The sequence below is a fragment of the Marmota marmota genome, unplaced genomic scaffold (genome assembly GCF_001458135.2).
Source record: "Marmota marmota marmota unplaced genomic scaffold, marMar, whole genome shotgun sequence".
NCBI lineage: Eukaryota > Metazoa > Chordata > Mammalia > Rodentia > Sciuridae > Marmota > Marmota marmota.
The window spans coordinates 1,078,136-1,105,014 of record NW_026000242.1 but is presented as its reverse complement, the minus strand read 5'-3'; the positions used below and the strand labels follow the sequence as shown (position 1 = coordinate 1,105,014).

General features: G+C 45.5%; 1 protein-coding gene across 21 annotated transcripts in view; it reads left to right on the top strand.

The window, feature by feature from the left end:
* The window catches only part of Gramd1b (GRAM domain containing 1B), a 175,395-nt gene extending 148,639 nt beyond the window's left edge, over window positions 1-26,756 (top strand). For 9 of the 21 annotated variants that reach the window (XM_048795998.1, XM_048795995.1, XM_048796003.1 and 6 more), the window contains 14 exons: window positions 430-510; window positions 4,174-4,289; window positions 6,045-6,201; window positions 7,288-7,477; window positions 9,965-10,108; window positions 11,147-11,265; window positions 11,536-11,678; window positions 13,464-13,567; window positions 14,130-14,333; window positions 15,383-15,473; window positions 18,682-18,693; window positions 19,038-19,145; window positions 19,366-19,555; window positions 21,596-22,148. In XM_048795998.1, coding sequence (XP_048651955.1) covers window positions 430-510; window positions 4,174-4,289; window positions 6,045-6,201; window positions 7,288-7,477; window positions 9,965-10,108; window positions 11,147-11,265; window positions 11,536-11,678; window positions 13,464-13,567; window positions 14,130-14,333; window positions 15,383-15,473; window positions 18,682-18,693; window positions 19,038-19,145; window positions 19,366-19,555; window positions 21,596-21,685 — 1,749 coding nt within the window. In that variant the 3' untranslated portion in view covers window positions 21,686-22,148. Of the gene's footprint in view, window positions 1-429; window positions 511-4,173; window positions 4,290-6,044; window positions 6,202-7,287; window positions 7,478-9,964; window positions 10,109-11,146; window positions 11,266-11,535; window positions 11,679-13,463; window positions 13,568-14,129; window positions 14,334-15,382; window positions 15,474-18,681; window positions 18,694-19,037; window positions 19,146-19,365; window positions 21,570-21,595; window positions 22,149-25,685 lie in introns of those variants that run through there. The other 12 variants (XM_048796011.1, XM_015489713.2, XM_048796010.1 and 9 more) reach the window with 9 other exon arrangements.
* Window positions 26,757-26,879: the final 123 nt, after the last annotated feature.

Here is a 26,879-nt window from a genome sequence, read left to right as displayed (position 1 = left end):
ATGCATGTGCCACTGTGCCAGGCAGGACACAGTGGGGGTAAACCAGATGATCTCAAAGGTGGTCCCTTCCAGGTTTAAAAATATTGCCTCTGTCTGTATTGCTGCTGCCTGATCCCTCTTTTCCTAACTCTTTGATGCCTCCTCTTGTTATGGAGATAAAAGTTTTAAACCAGAGAGGAAAATACTGAAAAGGATGTAGTAAAAATTCTGAAGGATTTGGTAATAGTGAGGACTTAGAGGTCCCAGGTACACAGGTCCCCAATATGTTGACCTGTCATTAGCATACCTGTGTACTGATTATGGATAACTGAAAGTCATTAGTGTTTGAGGATGAAGTCAGTATCTTTAGTTTAAAAGGAAGACCATGTCTCCATTCAATATATTGTAAATATTAACTGGTATTTCTTGCCGTTTTGTCTTCCAATCTAGCACTTTTTCACTTCTTTTGGGGCCCGGGATAGAACCTATATGATGATGTTCCGGCTCTGGCAGAATGCTCTCCTTGAGAAGGTAAGTACTGCCCAGCTGTTTCCTTCAGCCTTAGGATGTACATCCACCCAGGATGTTGTTCACACTTGGGTACTGACCTCATGGGAAGATTGCTTCAAGGGAGTCTGTGTCGCCTCATGGTCTGGAAATCCCCCAGACGGTGAGGGGCACATTCTTCCATGGTAGTATTGATTCTAAGTCCTGAAAGTTCCACATTACCAGAGAATGTCCTCAGCACTACTAGGAGGAAGACACTTGTGAATTAAGGCACGTTGGTTCCACTGTTTTAAAATGAAATGGGATTTTAAAAATCATATTTAGTAAAACATGTAGTTACAGAATGACTGTCATGAAGGAAGAAGCTTTTAGATTCACAGATCCCTAGAAACAAGGGAACAGCCTGCCTCACCGGGCCACCAGGAAAGCACCAGGGTCTATCAGGAGGTGGAGGGATGAGGGGAAAGCCTGGGCAGGAGCCTTTTTTTTTTTAATTTAAAAAATTTTTTTAGTTGTCGATGGACTTATAAATTAACTAATTAATACATGATACTGAGAATCAGACCCACACAGGTTTAGGGCTGGCTAGTTTGAATAATCTTACCAGGCTTCAAGGTATGGGGGACTGTCTTTCATTGTCTGGTACCTGGCCCTGAGGGTACCAGTCAGGCTGAATAGAGAAGTGTGGATATGAACTTTGGATTAATTGGTTGCATTTGAGTGACTTATTTTCTGTCTCTGGAACTTGCAAACCATGGGAGGTTCCAGACTTTTCAATAAGGCTGAAGAAACCAGAGAATCAAAACAGGAAAGAAGAAAATTTAGTTAAGATATCTACCAACTGACTTTTGAAATGTTTGAATTACCTGGGAGAAAACAGATGGATTATCATGGTCCCTGCCCTTAGAGATTGCCCTCAAATGCAGTTGGGTATTGACAAACTCTCCAAGCTGGAACAAAAGACAGGAAAAAAGCTATGTATATGATTTCCCTCAGGGATTAGTGTACAAATACGATTGTCAGCTATGTATTTGAATATGTGCATGTATCTGCCTTTATTCTAATCAGTTACTAGCTGAAGAAATTGAGCAAATTTATTAGTTTTTAGTTTCTTCTCATCTGAGAGACTGGTTAAGTTTTTATGGCTTTTTTGAGCTGAGTTCTTCTGCCTTTATTAATAATCGAAAATGGTAAAATGATATTGTGTTTCCTACAGCAGGTATGAATTTTCACATTATAATCACTGTCATTTCTAAATAAGACATCCCTACAGCTTCTAAATGTCTCATAAAATAATTATTAAGAATTCTAAACTGGGCACAGTGTCCCACATCTATAATCCCAGCTACTTAGGTGATATAGGCAGGAGGATCACAAGTTTGAGGCTAGTTTCAGAAACTTAGGGAGACCCTGTCTCGAAAAACAATGTAGTTCATTGGTAGGGCATCCCTGGGTTCAGTCCCCTATACTCATCCCAGCCCCCTGACAGACACACAGAGAAAGAATTCTGTCTGATGATGAAGATTGTGCTTGTCCTGACAATGGTCAGACCAGCTGAGCCAGGTAGAACTGGTGAGGGAAGGCAGCATGGAGAAGTTGAATAGAAAAGCAGGCTAGGACTTGGTTTGCCAGAAAGCAGATGTATCCCAGGGTGTCCATGAAAGTCAAAGATAAGAGGGAAGAGGTCCTGGTAGAGGAGAAGGGGATGTCTCCCTTCTGGTCCACAGATGGGCTTCTGACAGCCATTCCAAGTGGTTTTCCCAAGCCATAAAACCAGAATGCTGACACACAGTGTCCTGCCAAGTGCCTGTTTTTGAAACCATACCTTGAAAGAATGGACTTGAGGAGCTCTCAGATTCTTTTTATAACATTTTTTAATTTGTTCTCTTTATATACACATGACAATAGAGTGTATTTTGACATATTATATATACATGGAATATAACTTCCCATTCTTGCTGTACATGATGTGGAGTAACACTGGTCACTTGTTCATATATGAACATAGGAAAGTAATGTTTGATTCATTCTACTGTCTCTCCTATTCCCATCTCCCCTCCTTTCCTTCATTCCCCTTTGTGTAATCCACTGAACTTCTATTCTTACCTTCCCTGCCCCTTATTGTGTGTTAGCATCTGCATATCAGAGAGAATATTTGGCCTTTTGTTTTTTGGGACTGGCTTATTTCACTTATCATGATAGTCTCCAGTTCCATCCATTTTCTAGCAAATACCATAATTTCATTTCTCTTTATGACTGAGTAATATTCCATTGTGTATATGGACCACATTTTCTGTATCCATTCATCTGTTGAAGGGCACTTAGGTGGGTTCCATAGCTTATTGTGAATTGAGGGGCAGCTCTCAGATTCTTTTTTTAATTATATATATATATATATATATATATATATTAGTTGCTTGACAATACCTTTATATTATTTATTTATTTTTATGTGGTGCTGAGGATTGAACCCAGCACCTTGCACATGCTAGGCGAGCACTGTACCGTTGAGCCTGAGTCACAACCCCAGCACCAGCTCTCACATTCCCGATGGAATCTATTGGTAAAAACATTCTTTTTTTTTTTGTATCGGGGATTGAACTCAGGGACACTCAAACACTGTACCACATCCCCAGCCCTATTTTGTATTTTATTTAGAGACAGAGTCTCACTGAGTTGCTTAGTGCTTCGCTTTTGCTGAGGCTGGCTTTGAACTTGTGATCCTCCTGTCTCAGCCTCCCGAGCCGCTGGGATTACAGGTGTGCTCCACCATACCTGACTAGAAATAGTCTTTAGGAGTTTTTGATTACTTCTGTTTTTCTTAGCACTCTTGCCCTTTTTTTCACATACTCTTCTTCCGTTTATTCCCACCTGAGTGAGACTCATTCACAGTCTTGACCTCTGATCTTAGTTCTATGACGTTCCTTTGCTTCTGTGTGGAAACTCAGCAAAAACCCCAGCAAAAACAGCTTTTCTTAGGCTAGTGCTTTTAAGGAGGACACAAAGATACCCAGTGAATAAGAAAATATGGTAACTAATGCGTAGAACTGTAGGCAAACTGAGTGATTTTTAGAATAAAGAAGAAGTATTCTGGTAATCAAGACAGGATTGGATAAGATGACCTTCCAGGCCCCTTAAACTGTGAGAGTGCAGGACTCATTCGAACCATAGGAACTGTCTACCTATGGAACAGAACACCTCTGAGGTTGGATCTCATTCTGGGAAGCGACTTAGTAGAGCCTGCATGGCCATAGTTAATATAGACGGAGGTGGCTACACTGGGTGGGAGGCTGGGTCAGGGGTTCTCTGTGTACTCTGAGTCCAAGTCAGAAGCTCTGGAATTACTCTGGCCTTAAAGTAACATGGATTTATTCCATCCAGTCCTGGAACTTATCAATATAAGCACAAGGTAGTGTGGTGACTATCTTCCAGGGGCCAGCTGATCCCATTCTGCAAGCTTCTGTTGAAGTAACAGACAAGGAAGGCCATGTTTCTGGCTTTGCTGAACTCCACATTCTTAGGCTGAGATCCTAAGCAGATGGGGTTGTCATGGAGGTGCCCGCTGTCCTCTAGTTCAGCAAATAGTTCGACATCCTGCCTCTAGGGGTGCTAGTCTGGCTCAGTGCCTCTGCAGAACAGGTGAATTTGCACAGGAAGGACCTGAGTCGTGGCTCTTCTCCCCTGTAGCCCTTGTGCCCCAAGGAGCTCTGGCACTTTGTACACCAGTGCTATGGGAATGAGCTGGGCCTGACCAGTGACGACGAGGACTACGTGCCCCCTGACGATGACTTCAACACGATGGGGTAAGTGAAGCCGAGGGTCGGCTGCGCAGGGAACCTGGGGATACAAAAGCAGAGAAGGCCTCAGCGCATGTACATCTGAGTCAGGCCCTGAAGGCAGTGGGGGCGGGAACAGCCAGCAGGTCTGTTGCTGCAGAACCAATAAGTTGGCGACGAAGTCAGGAAGGTTGAAGAGGCAGAAAATGATGGACTTCGGGCCATTGTGATGATTGGCTTTTATTCAGTGGGATGGGAAGATTGGGAATAGATCATCGATAAGGTCTGACTTACCATTGTAAGAGGATCACTCTGGCCTCTGTGTTAAATACACTGAAGGGAAACAAACAGAAGTGGAAAAACCTGTGGAGAGGCTGTTGAATAATTTAGATAATTTGGATGAGAGATGGTGGTTGAGACCAGGAAGGTAGCAGCAGAAACAGTGGCAAATAGTTCCTGAATATATTTTGAAGGATTTATTGATGGATCAGAAAGGAACCAAAGATGGCTTTAGGGTGTTTTGGTTTTATCATTTGGGAGGATGGAGTTGTTCCCAAACTGAGATGAACAATACTGTAGGCAGAACAATTTTGGAGGGAAGACTAAAGGTTGGTTTTAGGCAAGTTGAGACTGAGATGCCTGTTAGCCCGGTGAAGAGATCAAGTAGTCATTTGGAATGAGTGTGGAATTCACTGGAAAGTCTGGAAACTCAGGAGTTACTAGTTTTTAACCATGAAGTTGGGTGAAACCTTCATGTAATCAAATAAACCAAAAAGTGGAAGTTCAAGGGCTGGGCTTGGGAACACTCAGTGAGAAGAAGCAGAACAAGAGATCTTAAAAGAAATTCCAGTGAGATAAGAGTGATGCTACAAGAGTTTCGAATCATGGAAGCCGAGGAAGGGTGTTAAGAAGAGTATCGAAGTATCATGTGCTATTGGTAGGTTAAGAAAGGTGGGGCCTGCAAGTTGACTGAGACAAAGTATGCTTGAAGTTGGAAAGGTAGGTGGAGGCTGGGTGGTTGTGTGAGCAGCTGGAGGAATGGAAAGAGTATTGAGTGTGTGGTACTTAGACCTGGGCTTGGTTATAAATGCTGGCATTTTATAGAGGTATCACATAAACTCAGGGGATGCCTATTTGATTATTTCTAAAATGCACATGGTTATTTACTCAGAGTTGTTATGCAACCAAATGACAGTAAAGAGTCAGATGTTAATGCCAATGAGGATTGTTTCTTTGGGGGAAGTTTGCTGTGGTACTCCTAAAATGTCTGTAGAAGGGCACCCACTTCATCTTTAGGAGATTTTCCTCTTAGGTGTACAAGGCAGAGTTTATTAGTTATTATTCAGAATTTGTGCAGCACCCTAAAGGAATACTTGAATCCAGAGTCCTATCTTAGGCAACATATGGGAAATAAAATCTGCTCAGAACCCAGATATTAAGTTCAAATGATCAGGATGGGATGGAATCCGATGAGCAAAACATAGGGTAAGATGAATAATGGTAAGATGATGTTGGGTAGGGATAATATAAAGAAGATGCCTAGGAAAGTTGAGCTTGGAGCCAAAAATTTTGCATAGGATATAGGGAAAGAAGGAATGAGATGGGAAGAAGGTCTCAGGGGAGCAATGAAGGGGGAAGATTTTTGGTTAAAGAAAGATCATATACTAATCAAAGACTCAGGAAAGCCCATAGTTTTAGATAAATAGGCAGGTCTGAGGATCTTAGAGTAGTTGTCACTCTTGACACTGAAACTGACACCATCTTGCTGGTTGCCTCCTTCAGCTACTGTGAGGAGATCCCTGTAGAAGAGAATGAAGTGAATGACAGCTCTTCCAAAAGCAGCATTGAGACCAAGCCAGATGCCAGCCCACAGCTGCCCAAGAAATCCATCACCAACAGCACCCTGACATCCACTGGAAGCAGCGAAGCCCCCGTATCGGTATGGGTGGTGAACACTGACACCCCCCCACCTGATCCTGTGGCCAGTGTCTCCTAGCTGAGTTACCTCCATCAGAGCCTGGAGTGCATGGGTTCTCTATGCTCTTTTAGTATAGTCTCAGGGTCCACAACTGGATTCAAGGTGCCTGGTTTACACAATTTGATTTGACTTCTAAGATTGGAAGTCTCCACTGTGTGAACTTGGCTCTTGGTGTGCTGCTCCAGGTCTTCCCCCCTGGTGGAGAATTATTCTAGGTCTTTCATGTATTTTGTGTGTACATATTTAATTCATTGGCTTGATCTGAAATCAAAGTTGTTCATGAATATAGAGCTGGAGAAGAGTTGATTGCTTATATTATCCATTAGATTAATATTTATTGAGTTCTTCTATGGTTTATTTCCCCATTGTGCTAGATTTTTATTGAGGTTATAAAGATGTTTAAGAAGATCTCTCTCCTTGGGGCATTGATAGTCAGAAAATAGAATGTTAATGAAGGAAGAAGGTTGGGGCATGTGCTAGCAGGTGGAAGAAGGCGTGGAATTCCTCAGGAAAGCACTCCTGGAGAAGGAAGGCTGATAGTCCAGTGGGTTGGGGATCAGGCCGGCTGGTCTTAGAAGGAAAACATCCTTCATTTGATGCCTACTCTGCATTTTCTGCCTCTCAGCTTGTCTTTAAAATGTGAAAATTTTTATTGATTCCCTTCTAGTGCTAATGAGAGAATGACTTTTAAAAAAGGGCTGTGGAAACTTCTGAGGTTAGAAAATGAAAGCATACTCCCTACAGGCAGGCTGACATTGTCATAGCATGGTGGAGGTGTGGCTCCAGGAAGGACCTGGAACTGCAGGCACCACCTCTGCTGACCTGTTGGTCAGTGTGCTGTGTGAATAGCGGGCCTGAGAATGGCAGCTCCATGTGCTGGATTCACTCATCTCCTGCAGCAGAGCTGAGCAAAGGCCCAGAATATGACTCCAACCTAGCTTCTGAGCAGCTGTGCTGGGAGTGCAAGGGCTTCCAAAGCCATGTCTCCAGTCTCCCTTGGGAGAGTAGATCCAAGCAGGTTGTCCCTGGTGTGTGTCTCCACTGCAGTTTGATGGCCTGCCCCTGGAGGAGGAGGTGTTGGAGGGCGATGGGACTCTGGAGAAAGAGCTTGCTATTGACAACATCATCGGGGAAAAGATTGAGATCATCGCGCCAGTGAACTCCCCTTCATTGGACTTCAATGACAATGAGGACATCCCCACCGAGCTTAGTGACTCTTCAGACACTCATGATGAAGGTGGGCATTTGAACATAAGTTCAGAGTGGACCTTTGAAGGCTTGAAGGAAGTCTCTATGTGAGGACTAGAGTTACCCTTCTGGACTAGAGGGAAAGGCATTGCTGAGTCAGTGGACTTTGGAGACTCCCCTTCTCTCTGATGACTCTATTTTTTGTTTGTTTGTTTACAGATATATATTTTTAAAAAATTTTCAATCTGTTCTTTTTAGATACACATGACAGAAGTGTATTTTGACATATCACACATAACTTCCCATTCTTGTGATTGTACATGATATAAACTCCATATGAACTTAGGAAAGTTATACTATATTCATTCTACTGCCTTTCCTATTCCCTTCCCCTCTCCCTTTTCTTTATTCCCCTCTGTCTAATCCAGTGAACTTCTGTTCTTCCCTCCACACCCCTCATTGGGTGTTTGCATCCGCATATCAGAGAGAACATTCGGCCTTTGGTATTTGGGGATTGGCTTATTGCACTTAGCAAGGTAGTCTCTAATTGCTCTAAGTAAATGCTTCTTTCTTTGCTCCCACATAGACTTAGCTCCCAGGACCTAACATGGGAACATGCTCCTTCTTATATTCCATGGGGAGAATAGTAGTATTCCAGTAGTCATTAATAATGTTAGTTGATGGTTCTCTTCCACTGAATTGGTAGTAGTATATTTCTACTGAGTAGACAAGAGTACCCTTGTTCATCTGTAGACAGTCTCTCCTAGAGGGCCCCTGCAATGGCTTTCTAACCTTTGACTGGTTTACCTACCCAGACCTAGGCTCCAGGGCTAGGACAGATGCCTGCACAGGTTGGGTACCACCTAATACCAGAGGTGCCATTCACAACATTCTCCCTCCTGTGCCAATATAATGCCTGATTTGTATATTCCTAGGCACTATCCCTATATGATTTTGCTGCTGTGACTAAAGGATTTGACCAGAACAACTATAGAGTTGTTTAAAGTAAAATAAATAAAGTTTATTTGAGGGCTCACAGTTTCAGAGGTCTTAGTCCATAGAAGGCTGGCTTCATTCCTTGGGGTGAGGCGAGGCTGAACATCATGATGGGAGAGGGTGGCAGAGGGAAGCAGGTCACATCACGGTGAACAAGAAGCAGAGAGAGACTCCACTCTCCATATAAAAAATACATACCCCATAGCCACGCTCCAAATTAACCAGTTCCTCAAGTTGCACCCCACCTGCCTCCAGCTATCACCCAGTTAATCCCTTCAGGGATTAATTCACTGATTATGTTAAGACTCATAATCCAATCATTCCTCATCTGAACCTTCTTTCATTGTCTCACACATGAAATTTTGGGGGACACCTCACATCCAAACCATAACACTGTCCTTCTCTGGATCCCAGGCTGCCCGAAATGTCAGCCTCCTACCTGTCAGCCCATGCAGGTGCAGACATTAGGGACTGTGGGGTGCTGGAAACTTGGGAGGAGCATGTAGACTTAGTGGCTCACCTGTACCCTCAGGCACCTTCTTCTGTAACAATAAAAATTCAGAACATTACAAGTGAGATTCTCTGGGTCGCAGAGGAATATGCTCTGCAGGTTGTCTGTCATGGATTACGTTCCAGGTGGGTACAGCATCCCTGAGAACTGAGGAAGCATCACTTTGGGAACCCTTCTTTACTTTGCTCTGTGTGTCTGTCCCTTTGACTCATTCTGATCTATATATCATATATATATGTGTGTGTGTATATATATATATATGTGTGTATTTATATATATATATATATTGTTGTTGTTGTTGTTATAATAAATCTATGATGATTTTTTTAAAAGAGGAGGTATTGACATCATGGGGGACATAAGCTGCCTATGTATTTAGAAGTCATAGCCCACCAGGCCAACCCAGGCCTTGGATGCTTTTCTATAAACAGATATTTTTAGTAACCACCCGTGCTAGTGGTTACTCTGTCATTTGTTGTCAATTGTGCCTAACTTAGTAGACTCTGAGTAACCCATCCTTTAGAATTCAGATACCCTCAGGAAGTAGTCAATTGTTTGAATTTTAGTCTAAGATCCACTTGCTTTGGGAGATTTGAAAACGTAGAACCATATACAACCATGTTGCCCCATAGTAACACTGGCTACATATATAAAGGCCTTCTCAGAGTAAAGTGCACAGAGGTGTTGGAGCATCCTAGTTTGTGTACATAAACTATAATGTTTGTACAAAGACCAAATCATCGAATGGCTCATTTCTCAGACCATTTCCTATAGTCAAGTGACCTGTGACTATAGTACATTCCCAAACTCTTTGCAAAGGATGAATGGAAAGTGTGTCAATTAAAGTAAAGAGTGTGCATCTCAGCTTGACAGAAGCAAAGTCATAAACAGAGGCCATGGGCTCAGCCTACCTGACCCTTGGTGGCAGTGTGTGCATTAGCCACAGAGACATTAGTGCTCTGGGAATGTCCCTCGGGCCCCCTCCCTTCTCTCATCCCCCTCTAATCCCTGGTAATCTTTTATGTGCAGGGGAGGTCCAGGCCTTCTATGAAGACCTGAGTGGCCGGCAGTACGTGAATGAGGTTTTCAACTTCAGTGTGGACAAGCTGTATGACCTTCTCTTCACCAACTCGCCCTTCCTGAGGGATTTTATGGAGCAGCGGAGATTCTCTGGTCTGATTTGCAGGGCTGGCCACTCCCTGACTATTCACCCTCCCTCCCTCTGCATTCTCTCGCTTCTCCTTCCTCTTTTCCCTCTCTTCCTATGCAACCCACCTTTCCAGGGTACCTTCTGGCCCAGACCCCCTCTTTCTGGCCTTACATGTTGCTGGAGCTCCCTCAGGGCCCTGTTTTCCTCTGTTCCCTCAGTGCTGTGTTTTTACATATGCCCTTGTCCTTCAAGTATCAAGAACTTGCCAGTGATCAAGACTTATTACACGTCTTGGTCTCTGCTCTCTGCCTTCATGGGGCTCACTGTCTAGTCAAGGGCAGCAGTGCTCCCTCACCAGAAGCCACCCTCTCTTTGCCAGGCACCTTGCATTATCTCATTCAGCCCTCACACCTGCCTTGTGTACAAAGTATTAGGTTCCCCCGACATGATGACCTTTCAGGACACTAAAACCCATGCTGTTATTATTCTCCTACCTAATGTAATTACAAGGGGCAGAGCCAGGATTCATATCTAGGACTCTGGGGTTCATGCTTTGACCCTCCCTGTTCCTCTCTCATTCTCTCCCCACATTTCTTCCCACATCAGGGACATAGCACCGACCTAGCAGGACTGCTAAGCCTCTTGCTCTGAGAAAAAGCATTGGGGGTAACTGTGAGCCCCTCTGCCAGGAGGGAACATGCTGAGAACACGGGAGGTCAAACCCTAGAGGCAAGGACTTGTTCCCAAGGGATCCCAGGCCCTTGCCACAGTAACTCCAGTGTTGCTAGCACCCCCGCAGGTGGCCCCAAGACCTCCTGCCCCAGCCTAGGGAACAATCAGCATTCTGGAGCCCTGTGTAGAATTTCGGCAATGCTACAATGAGCCTCTTTTTGCTCTGACTCCCCCTCCTCCTGCCCTCCCTCCAGGCCCTCAGGCTCCCATTGGCTTCCTTTGGGGGGCCTGTCTAGTCAGCACAGAAGGAGGAGTTCAATGGGGAGATTCGGGTGTGGGGAGCAGTGCTCCTTTCCCTCCCTCACTTCAGGGCCCTTCTCCACCCTCAGATATCATCTTCCATCCATGGAAAAAGGAAGAGAATGGAAACCAGAGCCGAGTGATTCTTTATACCATCACCCTTACCAATCCCCTAGCTCCCAAAACTGCCACTGTCAGGGAGACACAGGTGAGCAGGAAGAAGGCAGAGGCAAAGGAGAATGGGCTGGGAAGTCCTGCTCTGGTGTGAAGGGTGAGGGCTGGTGTACCGGGGACGGCTCTGGGTGCAGGTGTGCTTTAACACCCATCTGGATGGCAGCACCTTGCCAGCTCTGAGGCCACCCTTTCCCACGGTTCTGCATCTTCTGTTGCAGGGTGTGGTTGGGGTGGGGAGGTGGGAGAAACCACTCCTCCTCTTGCTTCTTTCCAGTGTTGGCCAGTGAACTTTTTCTCCCCACAGACCATGTACAAGGCAAGCCAGGAGAGCGAATGTTACGTGGTAGACGCGGAAGTCCTCACCCACGACGTGCCCTACCACGACTACTTCTACACCATCAATCGCTACACGCTCACTCGCGTAGCCCGGAACAAGAGTCGACTCAGGTGGGTGTGTGGGGCCCAGAGGGTTCAGATGGGTTCTTTATGTCACACAACGTTCATTAGCTCCCTAGGGAGAAGGAGGATCCTTCTGGGTCTTGATTCTACCTGCTGGCTCTTGATTCTATCTTCTCTCTGAAGCCTTCTGTGACTTCCCATCTCCCTGTCCTGACAGTTCCTTATTCTCTCCACCATGTATCCCTTCATCACTCGTACATCTCTGTAATGAGACCTTTATCACCACCACTGTTTATTGATTGTCTGTGCTTTACATGTTACTATGTAGGAACCTTAACTACATTCATTAGAATCTTTAGAATGGCCCAAGGAGGCAGATTTATTCTCACATTCAGATATATAACTTTGCCAAGAATCATGTTCCCAGTTAACACTGAAACTCAGCTCTTAGAAACAAAAGCCTGGGTTCTTTCCCATGTCACAATTTCCTGTTTGCCTCCCCTGCTGGACTTTTAGCTCCACAAGAACAGGAGTTCCAGCACCCCCCCCACCTCCCTACCCCCAACCTGGTTCCTGGCTTGTAACACTGGGCATGCTCATGAGAGTCCAGGAAGTGTTGTTTGAATGAGTTCTGGGCACTCAGAGAAAGAAATTTAGACCCTGAAATCATAAGAAGTGTGTTGTCTAATTGAAAAGTCACCTGTATCATAGACCAAATTCTTTTGATTTTTAAGGAGCAAGAAACTCATTGATGTAGTTCAAATCAAATGGGAGTTTAGTAACAGGTTCTGCAAAGATCTCTTGGGAGTTAGAAAAAGCTCAACATCTGAACCTCAGGAACACCCTGCATCTTTCTTAACCTCTTAGGTGTTGCTTTTATTTTGGAGTGCCGTGGAGAGGAGCATTTGTGCTGCTTGCCTAACCTAAGCTTTTCTTCTCTTTTCCTTTTCTCTCACCTCTCTCCTGTTTCTCCTGTCCTTTGTCCACCCACCCCGACCAAGAGTCTAGGTTTCTTAGTTCTACTTTCCTCAGATCTTTCAAATGCATGTCCCATCTATGCACTCCACAGAGAGCTAGCTTTGACCTTTGTAGGAAAGTGCTCATACTTCATCTAGTGACTAGGTCTTGAGCATCAGGCTGATGTGGAGGCAGCATCCCTGAGGGGATAAGCAGAGCAGGTAGTCTTAAACATGGGGTATACGAGCTGGGAGAATCTGTTGACAGAGGCTCGTGCCCACGGAGAACGAAAGGAGCAAGACTGTGTATAGTAAGGAAAGAGCTCAGTATTCCAGAGGTAGGGGCAGTAGCATGACCAGTGACTGGGGAAGGGACTACCTGAGAAGAGCAAGAGCTGGTGAGGTCTTGGGTGCAATGGAGAAGCAGGAACTGGGGCCAGGAGCAGAAGACACACTCTTAGAGGTGGAAGTAATGAGACCCCAGAGCCTGACTTGTATTTGAAGGACTCAGCTTCAGCTCTGAACCTTCCCTTGGCTAGCTGGCAGCCTGCTTGGCACCCATCTGGAGCCCCCTGGATGGAAGCCATGTGGCAAAATGAAAGAATTCTGGGTTTGGAGTCTGAAGCCCTTGTTGTTAGCCTTTGACCTGCTTAAATATTCTAAATTTCAATTTTCTCAACTATAAAATGAGAATAAATCCCAATGACCTCAGAGGATAGCCAAGGAGATGAGATACGATGGAGGTGAAAGGACTTTTGAATATGTAAAGTGCAATACAAACGTGAAACTGCCTTTGCCTTAAACATGAACTTACCTTTCCCGGCAGAGGAGGGTCCATCTAGGAAATGACTTGTCTTGTTTTTGGCTTGTCCCTCAGGGTCTCTACAGAGCTGCGATACCGAAAACAGCCCTGGGGGTTAGTAAAAACCTTTATCGAGAAGAACTTCTGGAGTGGGCTGGAGGACTACTTCCGCCATTTAGGTGGGTACTACCCTCATTGTTGCTGGTTGAACTGCAGGACCTGGGTGACCTGTATGGTTGTCACCATTCAGGGGAATGAGAAACTGAGATAACAGAGTAGTTTTGTGTGATCTTTATATTTGCCCCCCAAAATGGATACCAAATTTGGCATGTAAGTGAAATGTGTGCATTTTTTCAAGAGACTAGTCTATCATTTTATGAGATCATTAAGGCAGCTATAATATCCCCCTGACATGAACCCCTAATCTAGTGATACTGGTAGTAATTGTGTTATAAGAAGGATCTGAAAATTGCCTATGGATGCATCTATTTAGAAGGTGTGTAATATGCCCCAAATTACACACATGTGGATGTAGACATTGGGACATGGCTCTATTGAACAATCCAGAAGAGGGGTTTGGGCAGGGTTAGGATCCAGAAATGCCTCCCACTGGTATCCATGAGGATCACTGTACCCACCTGGCCAACTTTGGAGGGTAATATAGGAAAAATGTTTCCTGTACTCCTTCTGGAGGCAGGTATGTGAAGGTGGCCTCTGATGTGGCCCTGTTGTCTGTGCTAGAGAGTGAGTTAACCAAAACGGAGAGTACCTACCTGGCTGAGATGCACAGACAGTCTCCCAAGGAGAAGGCCAGCAAGCCCCAGACCGTGCGGAGGAGAAAGCGTCCCCATGCCCACCTGCGGGTACCTCACCTGGAAGAGGTAATGAGCCCCGTCACCACACCCACCGATGAAGATGTGGGCCATAGGATCAAGCACGTGGCAGGTGTGTTCCAGTTGGGGACAGTGGTGTGGGTTGGGTTTTGGGCAGGAGCTACATGCCCCTGCCAGGGCACAAATGTGAACACTCCTTTTGCACCTTGGGTGTAATTTGTATATGATTCATGTGTAACTCACTAAATCTGAGGCTCCTCATGCTCCATCTACTTCTCCTTGCCGGTTAAGTTCCTCAGCTTCACTGAACCCTTACATGTACTCTGCTTAACAAAAGTTGCCTTTGGGCTTATGACACCTAAGCTCTATGGCTATCTGTGTAGGCTCATGTATGCAGCCTCCACATTCTCGGGAAATACACTAAGAAGCTGAAACCCAGATCCTAGAGATGAATTCATTATTACGAAGGTCAAGGAGTCCAAAATAGTCAAGGGTCTGCCCACGAAGGCTGTGTACTCCCCCGGTAGCTCCTCCTCTTCCCATCCAGCCTTTCACAGCCTCATGTCTTTACTCAGTCATGGAAACATGGGGTGATAAGGGGCCTAGAGAGTGATGAATGCCATATTTCATAAACCGTGCTCCACATGTACCTGTGAGCTCATCAGCGCTACATGGGGACAGGGAAGGAGGCGGAGGAAGAGAGGAGAGTGCCAGTCTTCCATGTCCCTTAGTCTCGCCCAGAGCCCTCCCATGGGTATATGTTTTACACAGGAAATTTCAACTACTGTTGCATTTTAATAAACTGATTCTCAGGTCGCTTGACTTGCCCAGCATCGTGTTATCCAGGAATTTAGGGCTGGAAGCAGCTGCATCTAGTCCTTTCCCAGAGCTGTTTCCTCATCCTTAGGCCAAGACCACTGTCCTACATCATTATATCTTAGCCACACAGATCTACTGATTTTCTCATTTGCTTAGTGGTTACCTGAACCAACCCCTGACCTTGCCCTTGAGGGGCTTATCTCCTGTTGCAGGGCTGGGCATAGCCACCATACCCATCAGCAGCACCATGGACCCCTCCCTGATGTTTCTTGCCTGACCATTATGTCAGCAGTTAGTAAACTTGTGGGCCATGACAATGGCAGCTTATTTATTCTCCCACAGGTTCCACGCAGACACGACATATCCCCGAAGACACTCCCAACGGTTTCCACCTGCAGAGTGTGTCTAAGCTGCTGCTGGTTATCAGCTGTGTGTAAGGAACTCTTGGCTGTCCTCCCATCCCTGCCCCAATGCCTTCCCTTTCCTGACTGGTGCAGGAAAATCATCTCCCATCTCTCAAAGCATTTATTTAGTACCTTTTCCCCTGTTTTTTCTCTTTTCTTTATTTCTCTCTTACTTTTTTTTTTTTTAATCCTCCATTGTTCTCTGCCTGGATCAGTTACTTAGTCTGTCATTTCTCACCTCTTTGCTTCTTTTTTCTCTATTTTACTCAGCACTAATGCTGGTCTTCTAGGGGAAAAAAATGCTGTATGTAGCATCCATGCCCTTGAGGAACTCAGTGAGTGAAAGAGATAGGGCATTTGGACTTCTGCACAATAGGATAACTGCTAACATAGCTGCTAACATAGAGAGACTACAGAACACTTTAGGCATCCAGTCATTTGCAAGAGATGTTCTGACTGCCTGCTCTGTACCAAGCATTAGAACCATGTATTCATGAAGCCCATGCTTTGGTGGGGCAGCCAGAAGAAATCAGTGACTACAGCACAGGAAAAGTAGATGCTTATTTTAATATACATGGTTTATAATTGCTATGACATTATGAAACCAAAGGTTCAAGAACTTGCATAGAAAGTTACTGAGTTAGGTAGGTGGGAAGTTGAAACAAGTGAAGACATAAGATAGGAGATCGCAACTAACGATCTGATGGGCAAGTGTATGCCATCACTTGCCCAGGATTTTTTAAACCATTTCAAGCAGGAAGCAGCTAGGACAGCTAAAGAGAGCTCTTCTGCTTGCCATTGCCTGGCATCCTACCCCTTCCTTGTGGGGGTGAGCTATATAAGAGAGTGTAGGTGCCATGGGGGTGGGTGGGAAACATGACAGCTACCCAGACGTGGGCTCTATTGAGCCCTGGGCACCTGACCATCTCAAGTTTAATTTTGCTTCTATAACTTCCCCAGCCATTCCTGAAATAGGAAGGTAGAGCAATTTGGACAGTGTTATCTTCAAGGAAAATCTAGAGGAAACCCACAAGAAACATGGTCAAATTTATATTATGGCAATATGGCCAATGGATTAGAGAAGAAAAGATTGGAGGCAGGCAGGTCCACTGAGTAAATCACAGTGGTATAACTGAGAGAGTCTGTCAGACTGAGGTGAGGGACTAGATCTGAGAGGTTCCAGAAGGGAAAGACTCATTAACCATTTGGTTATATTTTTGATATGCTCCTGATTCAAGGAAATCTAATTGGTTGTATCATTAACAAAAATGTGGAATTAGTGGAAAATTTTCAGAAAAGACACTTTGGGGCTCCACGTATGTCGAAATACTTCAGGTTATCCAGGTGGAGGTGGCAGGTACCTGTTGATATGGACCTGCCACTTATGAGACAACTGTAGGCTGCAGCCACAGATTAATTTTCCCTGGCATTAAAGCCATGGGTGCAAATGACACCATTCATGCAATGTATGGTATGTTATGGAGGCAGGGCCAAGGATGACCCTCGGGACTCCTGACAGGAGAAAACCCCTTGAGGAGCATGAGGAACCTTCTTAGTAACCTTTCTTGAATGAATAACATAAAAGTAGTCTTTTGACTCTAAGAAACCAAGACATCATTGCAAAATTAAGTTCAAAGACAACTGTAACCAGTGAGATTCACGTTTAGCAACACTAATTTAATGTGATTCTGGCATTTTTCATTTAAAACTGTATGTCTGGTATTGGATTTTATTAAATGGAAAACCACAACATCTAGTCCTGGAGTTAAGCTGTCTCTGCATTTTGACTTGACTTCATCAGATAGCATGATATTAACTAGCTTCTGGGCTTTGTTTGTTTAGGATAATAATCAGACTTCTAATTGAACATAATAGGAACCAGGCTTAGGGTCTGGTGAGAGCCAGCCAGAATGTGAAACAGACTGGCGTGGCACCAATTGTCCCTGTGTCTGGCAGACTCCTGCCACCATCCACCTGCCATGCAGTGACTCAGCCTCCCACCTCTTTTCTCTGTTTAGACCACTGCAGAACCTCCAGCTAGACAGCACATGGGGGTGTCCCTTGACCTTTACTTTGCACAGTCAGAATTATAAACAGTAACCCACACGCAGGCAGGAAGATCATGTGCAGCACTTGAAGAGGTGGGCGGTCAGATGATCCAGTGTGTGCTAATATATGGACAGACTGGATTACTGAAATGCAGCACGGAATTTAAAAGCTCTCATGTAGAACTCAGAATACCTCCAGGGATTTGCAGCAACCACTAGAAGGAAGACAGAGTTCCATAAGGCCAGAAACACCAGTGAGAAATACAGACTTCCCTTCAGGTACACATGGAAAAGCCTAGCTAGCCTGAGCATTTCTTTCTCCTTTGCCGTTCTTTTTTTTGCCTGTTTGTTTTACCTTTCCTTGTTTATCCTCTTCTTTCTTCCTATGTGTATCTATACCTCCTCCTTTCATGATAAGAGCCACCCCTTGTGATGGGCTTACTGTATGCCAGTGTTTTTGACATACATTTCACTCATGGATCAGCCCCAGTGGGGTAGGTATTATTGTCCTGATTGAGAAAACTGGGTTTCAGAGAAGCTAAGAAGTTTGATTAAAAGTTAAGAAATAATGGGTTGAGCCAGGATTTGTCCCCAGTGTTCGATATCTATGGGTCCTCTCTTTACCTGTCTTTCTCCATCCTATGAGCTTCTGTCACAAAATGACCTTCAGGCAGCCATGGAGGCCAAGAGAAGACAATTTACACAGTGTCCCTGTAACTCTCCATTCTCCACGGGGCCCTCCATCCCCTAGTTATCCTCACTCCTCCCTGTCTCTGGCCCAGACTCTGGGAGGCCTCAACTGGTCCCTTCTGGAGCATGGCAGGTGCGGGGAGGGAACATGGCAGCCTCAGGGAAGTTTGGTCAGCACCTGTAAGGCATATCTGGGAAGAGCTAGAGATCCCATTGAAATTCTTCCTTCAGTTCCACCCTTCATTTGTGTCCTAACATTGGGTCCATGGGGAGAATCTTTTCTTAATTCAGCACCTGCAAAATACCAAGGGTCACCGTGCTGTGCTCTCTTGCTCTTTCCTTGCTGGGTCTCCTCATCTGTCATGTCTTTGCTGCTCGTATTTCCTTCTCACATACGCTTACTTGCCGTCTGGCTCAGTTCAGGTGCAGTTTCCTCCTTCCCCACACTCCTGTTTCTAACCTCTGCCTCCTCCCCATTTTTCTTCCTTGCTCCCATTAGGATCTGTTTCAGGTACTGGCTCTATGATTACTCCCTTTACTCCCTCATCTTTTTTCCACTCCACCTTACATCTCTTCCCACAGGCACCCAGATTCCGGGTGTCTATATGTCCTCCCTTCCTGATGCCTTCACACCATACCTCTCTCCATGGCTTCAGTGGTGTGCCCCAACCCCTCCAGATGAGGCTGCTTCTCTCTCTCCCCCTGCACTCACTGCATCCCTCTGGCTCACTCACTCATTTGCTGCAATGCTTTGGATGACCCAGTGGGCAGGCACGGAAGCCTCTGGGATGGGGGAGATCCCTAGCTCCTATTCCGTCTCATTATCATTGCTTGTCTCCCATGTCTCCCTCCTAGTCTGGTGCTGCTGGTCATCCTTAACATGATGCTCTTCTACAAGCTCTGGATGTTGGAATACACCACCCAGACCCTTACTGCCTGGCAGGGTCTAAGGCTCCAAGAAAGGTAATCCTGCCTCCACCCTCTCCTGGCCCCCATCTCTACCCCACCCAGGCTGAGTCCTGCCTCCTGCCTCCTCTGGGACTGACTGCCCCATTGCCCTTGCCCAGGAGATAACCCTTTGGGTTATCCCTATAGTTTTCATCTACTTCCAATTTGGGGCACTGGGGACTCAGAGGCAGGAAGCAGAGGACAAAGCACTCTGATGTGACTCTCTGTCCTTTAGGGGTCTGGGAGCACAGGAGAGTCCGCTGAGCATAACTCCAGCTGCTGGGGCACCCCTTCTTCTACCCCACAGGTTACCCCAGTCTCAGACAGAATGGGCCCAGCTCTTGGAGTCCCAACAAAAGTACCATGATACTGAGCTCCAAAAATGGAGGGAGATCATCAAATCCTCAGTGATGCTCTTAGACCAGGTGAGATGCCCCGCCTTCTCCGCTTCCCCTAGTTGGCAAGAGATAAAGATCCTTCCTTTTTGCTCTGAGAAACATCACCACCTCTATCACCAGCCTTCCATTGATATTTTCCTCTCCTTCATTCTTTTCCCTGGCCATTCACTATTCTAATGTTAAAGCCCTTCCTGAATAGGCTATTGGAAACAGAGGTACATTCCCCAAAATAACAATTAAAAAAAAAAATACATTGGATTTGTAACAAGAAGACTTTTTTTTTTTTTTGTAGGTTAGATGGAAGGAGTACTTATTTATTTACTTATTTTGGTAACCTATAGTCATCGAACAGGCATTAAAAAACAAACTCCCCTTTTACAGAGATTCGTCTTCCCAGAGGACATATCTAATTCCTTTTCATCTATACCATCCCTTCTCTGACCCTCAAAGGCCCTGTACCAAGAAGATGACTATTATGTCTTTACTTGACATTTTTTTAGTACAATTGCCTGTTTTCCTCAGAAAACCTAAATCCTACTGTTTTAAGAAAATCATCCTATGGCAGGCAAAAAAAAAAAAAGAAAAGAAAAAATCAATAATTAGCTTAGTTTCCTTGGAAGAAGGAGCTCCCTTCTTCCCTCCAGAAAAATTTAAAAATCTTTTAAAAATGCCCCCAGGGCATTGTCAAGACTTCAGGAATTACCTTTGCTATCAAGAGAATTAGGTAGATAATAGACCCAGAATTTATCCTGCTACATTAAAATTTCTGTTCCCAAAGAGGTGTCATTCTGATGTTTTGTACTTAGCTAGCCCTGAGCTGGAATCCCTGCTTTGCTCTAATTAGTTTTATGACCTGGAGCAAGAGGTGTTAACATAGCATCAGTTTCCTCATTTATAAAATAGGGATTGTGTCTGTAACTCTGAGAAACTGCCATCAGAATTTGATGGCACCTGGAAGGCACTCACTAACATCAAACCTTACTTCCCCTTCATAGCTTGGTTTTGTGCTGAAATAAGGAGAGATATTCTCAATACAATTAATAAGACCCAATTTAGCATGTTTATTAGAATACCAGATGTAGCTTTGGAGCTATATTTAAGGAGGGCATTTCTGGGGGCAACGTGAGCACACCAGTTTCCAGACATCGGGATCAACAGGCGAAGGGTTAGTTTACATGTAAAACTCCAGAGGTCTGTTACGGCTACAAGTTACAAGGAGTCAAATTTTTGAGTCATCTAATAAAAACAGACTCCTTATGGTTAGAGAAAAGGAGTGGGCTGCTTTGGAGGACTGAGGTTCCAACATTAAAAGTGCTTAAGAATCACAAGATGATGTTGGACAAGGAATGTAAAAATTAAATGGGAGGCAGTTTGGAATGGACACCCCAGGGATCTCTTCCAATTCTAGAATTTTCATTTTTTATATTTTTGGTTCTGAGGATTGAAATCAGGGCCTGGTGCCCGCTAGGCAAGCACACCCTACCACTGAGCTATACTCCCAGTTCTTCCAACTCTAGAATTCTATTTCAAGGTGGTTCCTCTTCACTGGGACTTGGGCTGTCAGATTCATAGCCTCATGGATGCTATGGTGTGATGGGCCCCTTCTGATTTCCCCACTGGCACTGCCCTATCTAGGCTCCATTCCATGCGGCCTGGAGGAGAAAGACGATTGTAAGCCAGAGACAGTCTGGATTTGTTCTGGGCCTTTACAGAAGGCTGAGATTGGAGGAGACAAGGCTGAAAGAACAGTGTGGCAAAATGTATAAAGACAGGAGACAGAATGTTCTGAATCCATATTAAGGAAGTGTTAGTCTAAAGTGGCTCCTTACAGCAGCCAAAAATGCTTAGAGAAGAGTTTCTTATTTCAGTGGTACTGAGGGTCAAAAATCGCCAAGACATGGCAAGATCTACCTAAGGGCTTTACAATGCTGTCTTAGTTGTCCCTACCCGAGACTGCGCCCCTGGAAACCATCCTGACTTTAGAGTAGCCCTGTGGCAGGTGCTGCTGTATGGAGAAGCCCACTGAGAGCCCAACCTGGGCCTGGGGTGGGGTTCCCTGTCTTGCAGATGAAGGACTCACTCATCAATCTTCAGAACGGCATCAGGTCCCGGGACTACACATCTGAAAGCGAAGAGAAGAGGAACCGTTATCATTGACAAGGCAGGAACAGGGGTGGCTGCAAGAGGCCTGTGCAATACATGTACATAGACCCTATAAATATATATATATAAATATATATATATATACAGAATATAAATATATATTATATACAGATTTTAAAAAGAGATAATGCCTATGTACCCGGGAGAAGGAGCGGGACCTCCCGCCCCCTGTGCTGGCCGGAGCAGCGTTTTCCCTCAGTGGAGGGGCCGAGGAGGGCAGGGACCACCTCTCAGCACCGACCTCCCCTGATCCTCCTCCTCCCATCCTCTGTTCCTCACCCCTTCCCTTGCTGGCCATTCTTGGCTCTTAGAAGGGAAATGTCACTGAGCCAAAGTTATGCCTGTGAAGACCCTTGGGGTCTTGAAAGAAGTCTCAAGGGGGCATTGCTTAAGGTGCTTCATCCCCCAATCCCCTTTTGATTTGTTTCCAAAATAAACAAGAATCTGTTCTTCCCTACCCTCACGTTTCCCCAGGTGTTCTCTTGGACACAGAAGCATCAAGGGCAGGAGCCCAATGTAAACTCTCCCGTAGGAGGCCATTGATAATGGACCATGCTAGGAGCCAGGTGGAGAGGACTGTGAAAAGCTAGCAAGGCTGCATTTGTGGGATTGTGCTTGGGAGCTGCAGGCTCCTGAGCGCCTGCATTCTGAAGGGTTTTCTCCTCAATCACCCCTGCACCTTGCTCTGACCTGTGTAGGGTGTGGACCTAATAAGGGCTGGGAATCTGTAATTCTCCCACCCCCTTTCTCTCTGGTCTTCACTCAGGCTGGATCTGGATGAAGTGTCACTTTTTAGTGCCTAAAGTCCTATTGTTTCTCTGTGCCCTAAGAGCACATTGTTTATTAGCCAGGGTGGAACATTTTTTGACCTTGTTAAACCCCTTTTAGTGGTTAGAGACAAGTCGGGTCTGTGGCTCTAATTCTTTCACTTTGAGCTGTGAGTTTGATTTTTCTGGATGAAACAGGGTGTCCTAGGCCCTCGAGGGTTTGAGAGAGAGATCACCCTAGCAACCTATGGATTGCAGGGTCTGCCCTAGAATACTGTGTGAGTAGGGAGCACCAGTAGCCAAGCCACTCAGTGAGTTATGAACATCATTTACTCTTGGTAAAAACAAGCCTTAATCAGTTGAGATGACTAAGACACTGTGTGTGGTAGAACATCTAGGCCATGAGAGAGAAGGATTTGGCAAGGGTGCATTTGCTTGGGCAAGAAATAGCTAGGCGTATCTCGTCACTGCAATCCTGAGATTCTTGGGTTTGGGAGTGGGATTTCTGGTGGGTTTGGGTGCAAATCCTTCCCGGGTTCCTGGCCCCAGAGAGGTAACGAGGTCACTATGGAGTAGAAAGAAGATGGTAGTTAAGGAGCATGAGCTAGCTAGCACCTTTTCAGAGTTGACCCACGAGGGCCCATGCTTTCCTCTGGACTCATGGGCCCTTTCTGGGCACGTTCCTCATCCTTCATACACTCACTTCTGTTTCTCCTTATGATGACCAGGGGAGTCCTGCCAGTCCTGGGCACAGCTCATGGAAAACTGGTCATTTAAGAACAATAGCCAGTTTGGCCAGAAGAGCTTCCAAGCTTGTTCCATCTCTTGTTCCAAAATTACAGATTTTCTCTGTAATTTAGCCCAAACAGAAAGTTAAATCCCTTTCTTAGAATGGCCTGAGCATTTCATTTTAGCCATTTAAAGAATAGTTGTTGACCTTTCCATCTGTCTAAGAATAAGGCCTTGGTATTTCCTCAAGAGCAGAATGAGAAAGCCTGAGGATACTTTCCCAGGTCATCCTTTGAAGAAAGAGAATGGAAAGGCTCTGGGTGGTCAGCCAGCATTGATATTCCTCTTCTGGAAAAGTAGAGGTGAGGAAAACCATCAGTGTAAGGATGCATATGCCCAGATGACAGCTGGTTACCCCTCAGTTCTTGTCCAGGACTTTCAGAGAAAGACATTGGTGAGGGTCAGGGCCCTTGAGCCCTGAGCCAATAAATGAGGAATGGTACAGATGGATAGAAATTTTCCCCTCGGGGTAGCCAAAGCCAACATTATTCCCCAAAACTCTGGCAAACAGCAATTGTAAATTCTTAAATTTATTCCATGCATTATTTATATTTAAGTTATTTGACCACTAAAGATGCCATGGATACTTTAAGGTGACTTAAAGGGGGTTCATCGCTGAGAGTAAAATGACCAAAGCGTATTTGACCAGAGAGTTCATTGCTTTTGCTTTAACTCTCAGGATCAATCAGAGGAGGAGCAAGGAAGAGGGAAACAGGCTGTTTGAGGAACCCTCCTTTTTTTCTGGTGATTTGAACCCAGGAAAAAATTGTGCACACCAAGAGAACGTCCCCTAAGAGTCATGGCTCTTTCATGAACTCTTTGTTCTAACATTGTTTTGGCTTTTAAATCAGGGTTGGGGGAAAACTATTCACTCCCCTGCAAAATCTTTTCCTCCTTAGTCAATAACTTGCAAAAGAAAAGTGAATTCACCCTTGCGATAAGTCTCGGAGTGAAACAAATACATAAATACTTGGCATTAATTCCTGGCCAGTAGTGTGGTGAGTAGTTGTCTACAAGGGAGCATCAAAGCCACCACTGATTGTGTTATTTCCTCCAGTCAGTGATATCTATATCTATAAATATACAGATACAACACAACGATAGATAAAGATTTTTCCTTTTTTTGCCTGTTTCTCTTGACGTGAGAATGCTGGGGTTACACAGAAGTCTTTCTGAGAGGATTTCACTCAATTCTAAAGAGTTGGCAGAGTTTCTCACCTGTTGAAGCACAGCTACAGGGTCTCAACTTCCACTCCAACTTACAGTGGAGGAATTTGCCAGATTGGCCTCAGAGAGGCCAGTCGTGTCTGCAACCTTCTCCCCCTTCCTGTGCTCCTCCCTGGGACAAGGGAACAATATCCAAGACTAGCAGGATCCTCAACTTGACACTCTCAGCAGGAGAACTGGACTTGTTCTGTGTCATTGGGCAAGTCGCCCCCTGCTGCTGAGCTTCAGTACCCTCCTGTAACAGGAGCCGGCAGGGCTAGATTATTCCTAAGGCAGGTTCTAGCTTTGGCTTTGACTTGGAGGTTGGGCCAGGGCCTGGAAAGGTGGGGCTTTTTCAGACTTGGAAGGTAGAGCTTCTCTGGTATATAGTAGTTAGTAGGGTGGTTTGTGGGTTTCCAAGAAATCCAAGGTATTTAAACTTTTTTTTTCTTAGGGGCTAAGAGGGCTAGGGAAACCCAGTGGCAGAGAGAGTATTGCTCAGTATTAACCTACGAGGGAGTTTCTTTATTGGCCTAGTTTTAGTCTGAGAAGGGAACTTTCTTTGAACCCTCTCGAAGCTGGGAGGAGAAGGATAATGGTGAGAAGAGCACCATCTTCAGCTGAGTTCATCTGCCATCTTTGGCACTTTGAAGCCTTTCATCTCTATACCCTTCCTCCTCATGGACAGAGGAGTCAGTGGAGAAAAGCCATTTCCTGTTCTAACTTTTCTCTTTGGCACAAACAAATCCATGTTGGGGTTGGTTGAAGTATGAGGCTTGGCCAAAGGCTTGGGTTGTTTTGGGCACTGGCAATAAGAACTTGGGATTGCAAGGAGTGGGGTGGACCAAGAGACTTCAAGGAAAGCTATCTCAGAAGTGGATTATTTCCATGTCCCTGTCTCCCACGCCCACTTGGACTGTACAAATTGCCTTTGCAAGCAGCGTTTCTAGGATCAGATCTTGGAGAAATGAATAAGGGAAGAATATTTCTGGATTGCTTGCAGTCTCAGAAGGGTCCTTTCTGTGCCATACCATGACACTTTTGTAGCTCTGCAGGGCATTCAAAGATAGCCTGTTCCCACTAGGGCCCCCAGGAGAAATAGCACTTTTCTCTCTTCTCCCAGGAGGCAGGGCTGTGGTCTCCCTCCCAATACCCCTAGACCCCACCTGCCTACTCTAGTAGGAATCTCAAGGATGTTCTTCTGACTCTTTCCCTGCTCCTCCCATCTCTAGGCTGTGGGACAATCATCCCATTTACCCCTTGACATTGACATCCTCGACCCTCATCCCCCAACCTCCAGCAGGCTGGCCCTACTCCCTTCCACCTCTGTCTTCTTCCAGAAGATGCATTTTGAGTCCAAGAGGAGTGTTTTTCTGGAAGGCCATCATTCAACGCCCCTGCTTCCCTGATGTGGAGCAGGAATTTGCACATGGTGTAGAGAGCTCCCCCTCCCACCTCTCTGCCCAGCCTTGTTACCTCACTCCTGCTCCGGCCATGGCTGTGATGGGCCCAGCCAGCTCCCTGTCTTGGTGTTGTGTGTGACAGCTCAGGGGTCTTGTGACTCAAGGTCCTCAGCAGGCCTGGGAGCCCGGATTGGAGCCTTGGCTGCTGGTGAGAAGCACCTTGCCTGCCAAGATTTGCTGATGCCAGACGATCTCCCCAACATTTGAAGGCCTAAAGGACATTGTCATCTCTGCCCCTTGGCCCTCCTTGCTTCTCTCAACACAATAAGACATTGCAGAAACAAAATGGCGGCCTATGCTTCAGGCACGACAGCAGGCTCTGTCTGGGGACTTGGCCCTGGGTTTGTGTGCCGTGTGCAGAGATTGCACAGTAAAAGCAACCATTTTTGCCAACAAGAATGTGTGGCTCCCCACATTCCCCTACCCTGCACTCTAGGGCCAGACCACTCTCTGCATGGACCAGACCATCTTCCCAAACCCATGGTGCTTTTTTTCCCCCCACTCAACCTAGACTCCAAGGTGGGGAGGGATGAATCAGAGGCCTTAGTGGCCCCTGGATAATCCTGACATGGGGTGGAGTGGGGTGAGGCAGTGGGAGCAGCCCCTAATACTTGCACTGGGCCATATGTGGGAAGGCTGATTGCAATTGAGTTGTCTGGCCATCTGTATTTGGATCTATAACTGTACTTTGCCTGGCGCTGTGCGCAAGGTCTGAAAACTTACTGCTAGTACCTAGAACCATACAAGGCTACCTAGCCAAATATTAATGTAAAGTAGCTAGAGCCATGGAAGTACAGTATGAATTAAAAGAAAAAAAAAAAAGTATTGAATTCCAAATAATGAATAGTGTGTGTGTTTATTGCTTGATTCATCAGTTCCCATCATCCCGAATGTTTCTGGTGTTCTCAGCTATGCTCACAGCACATCCTGAAGGTGTGTGTGTGGGCGGTCATGCAGGTTCAC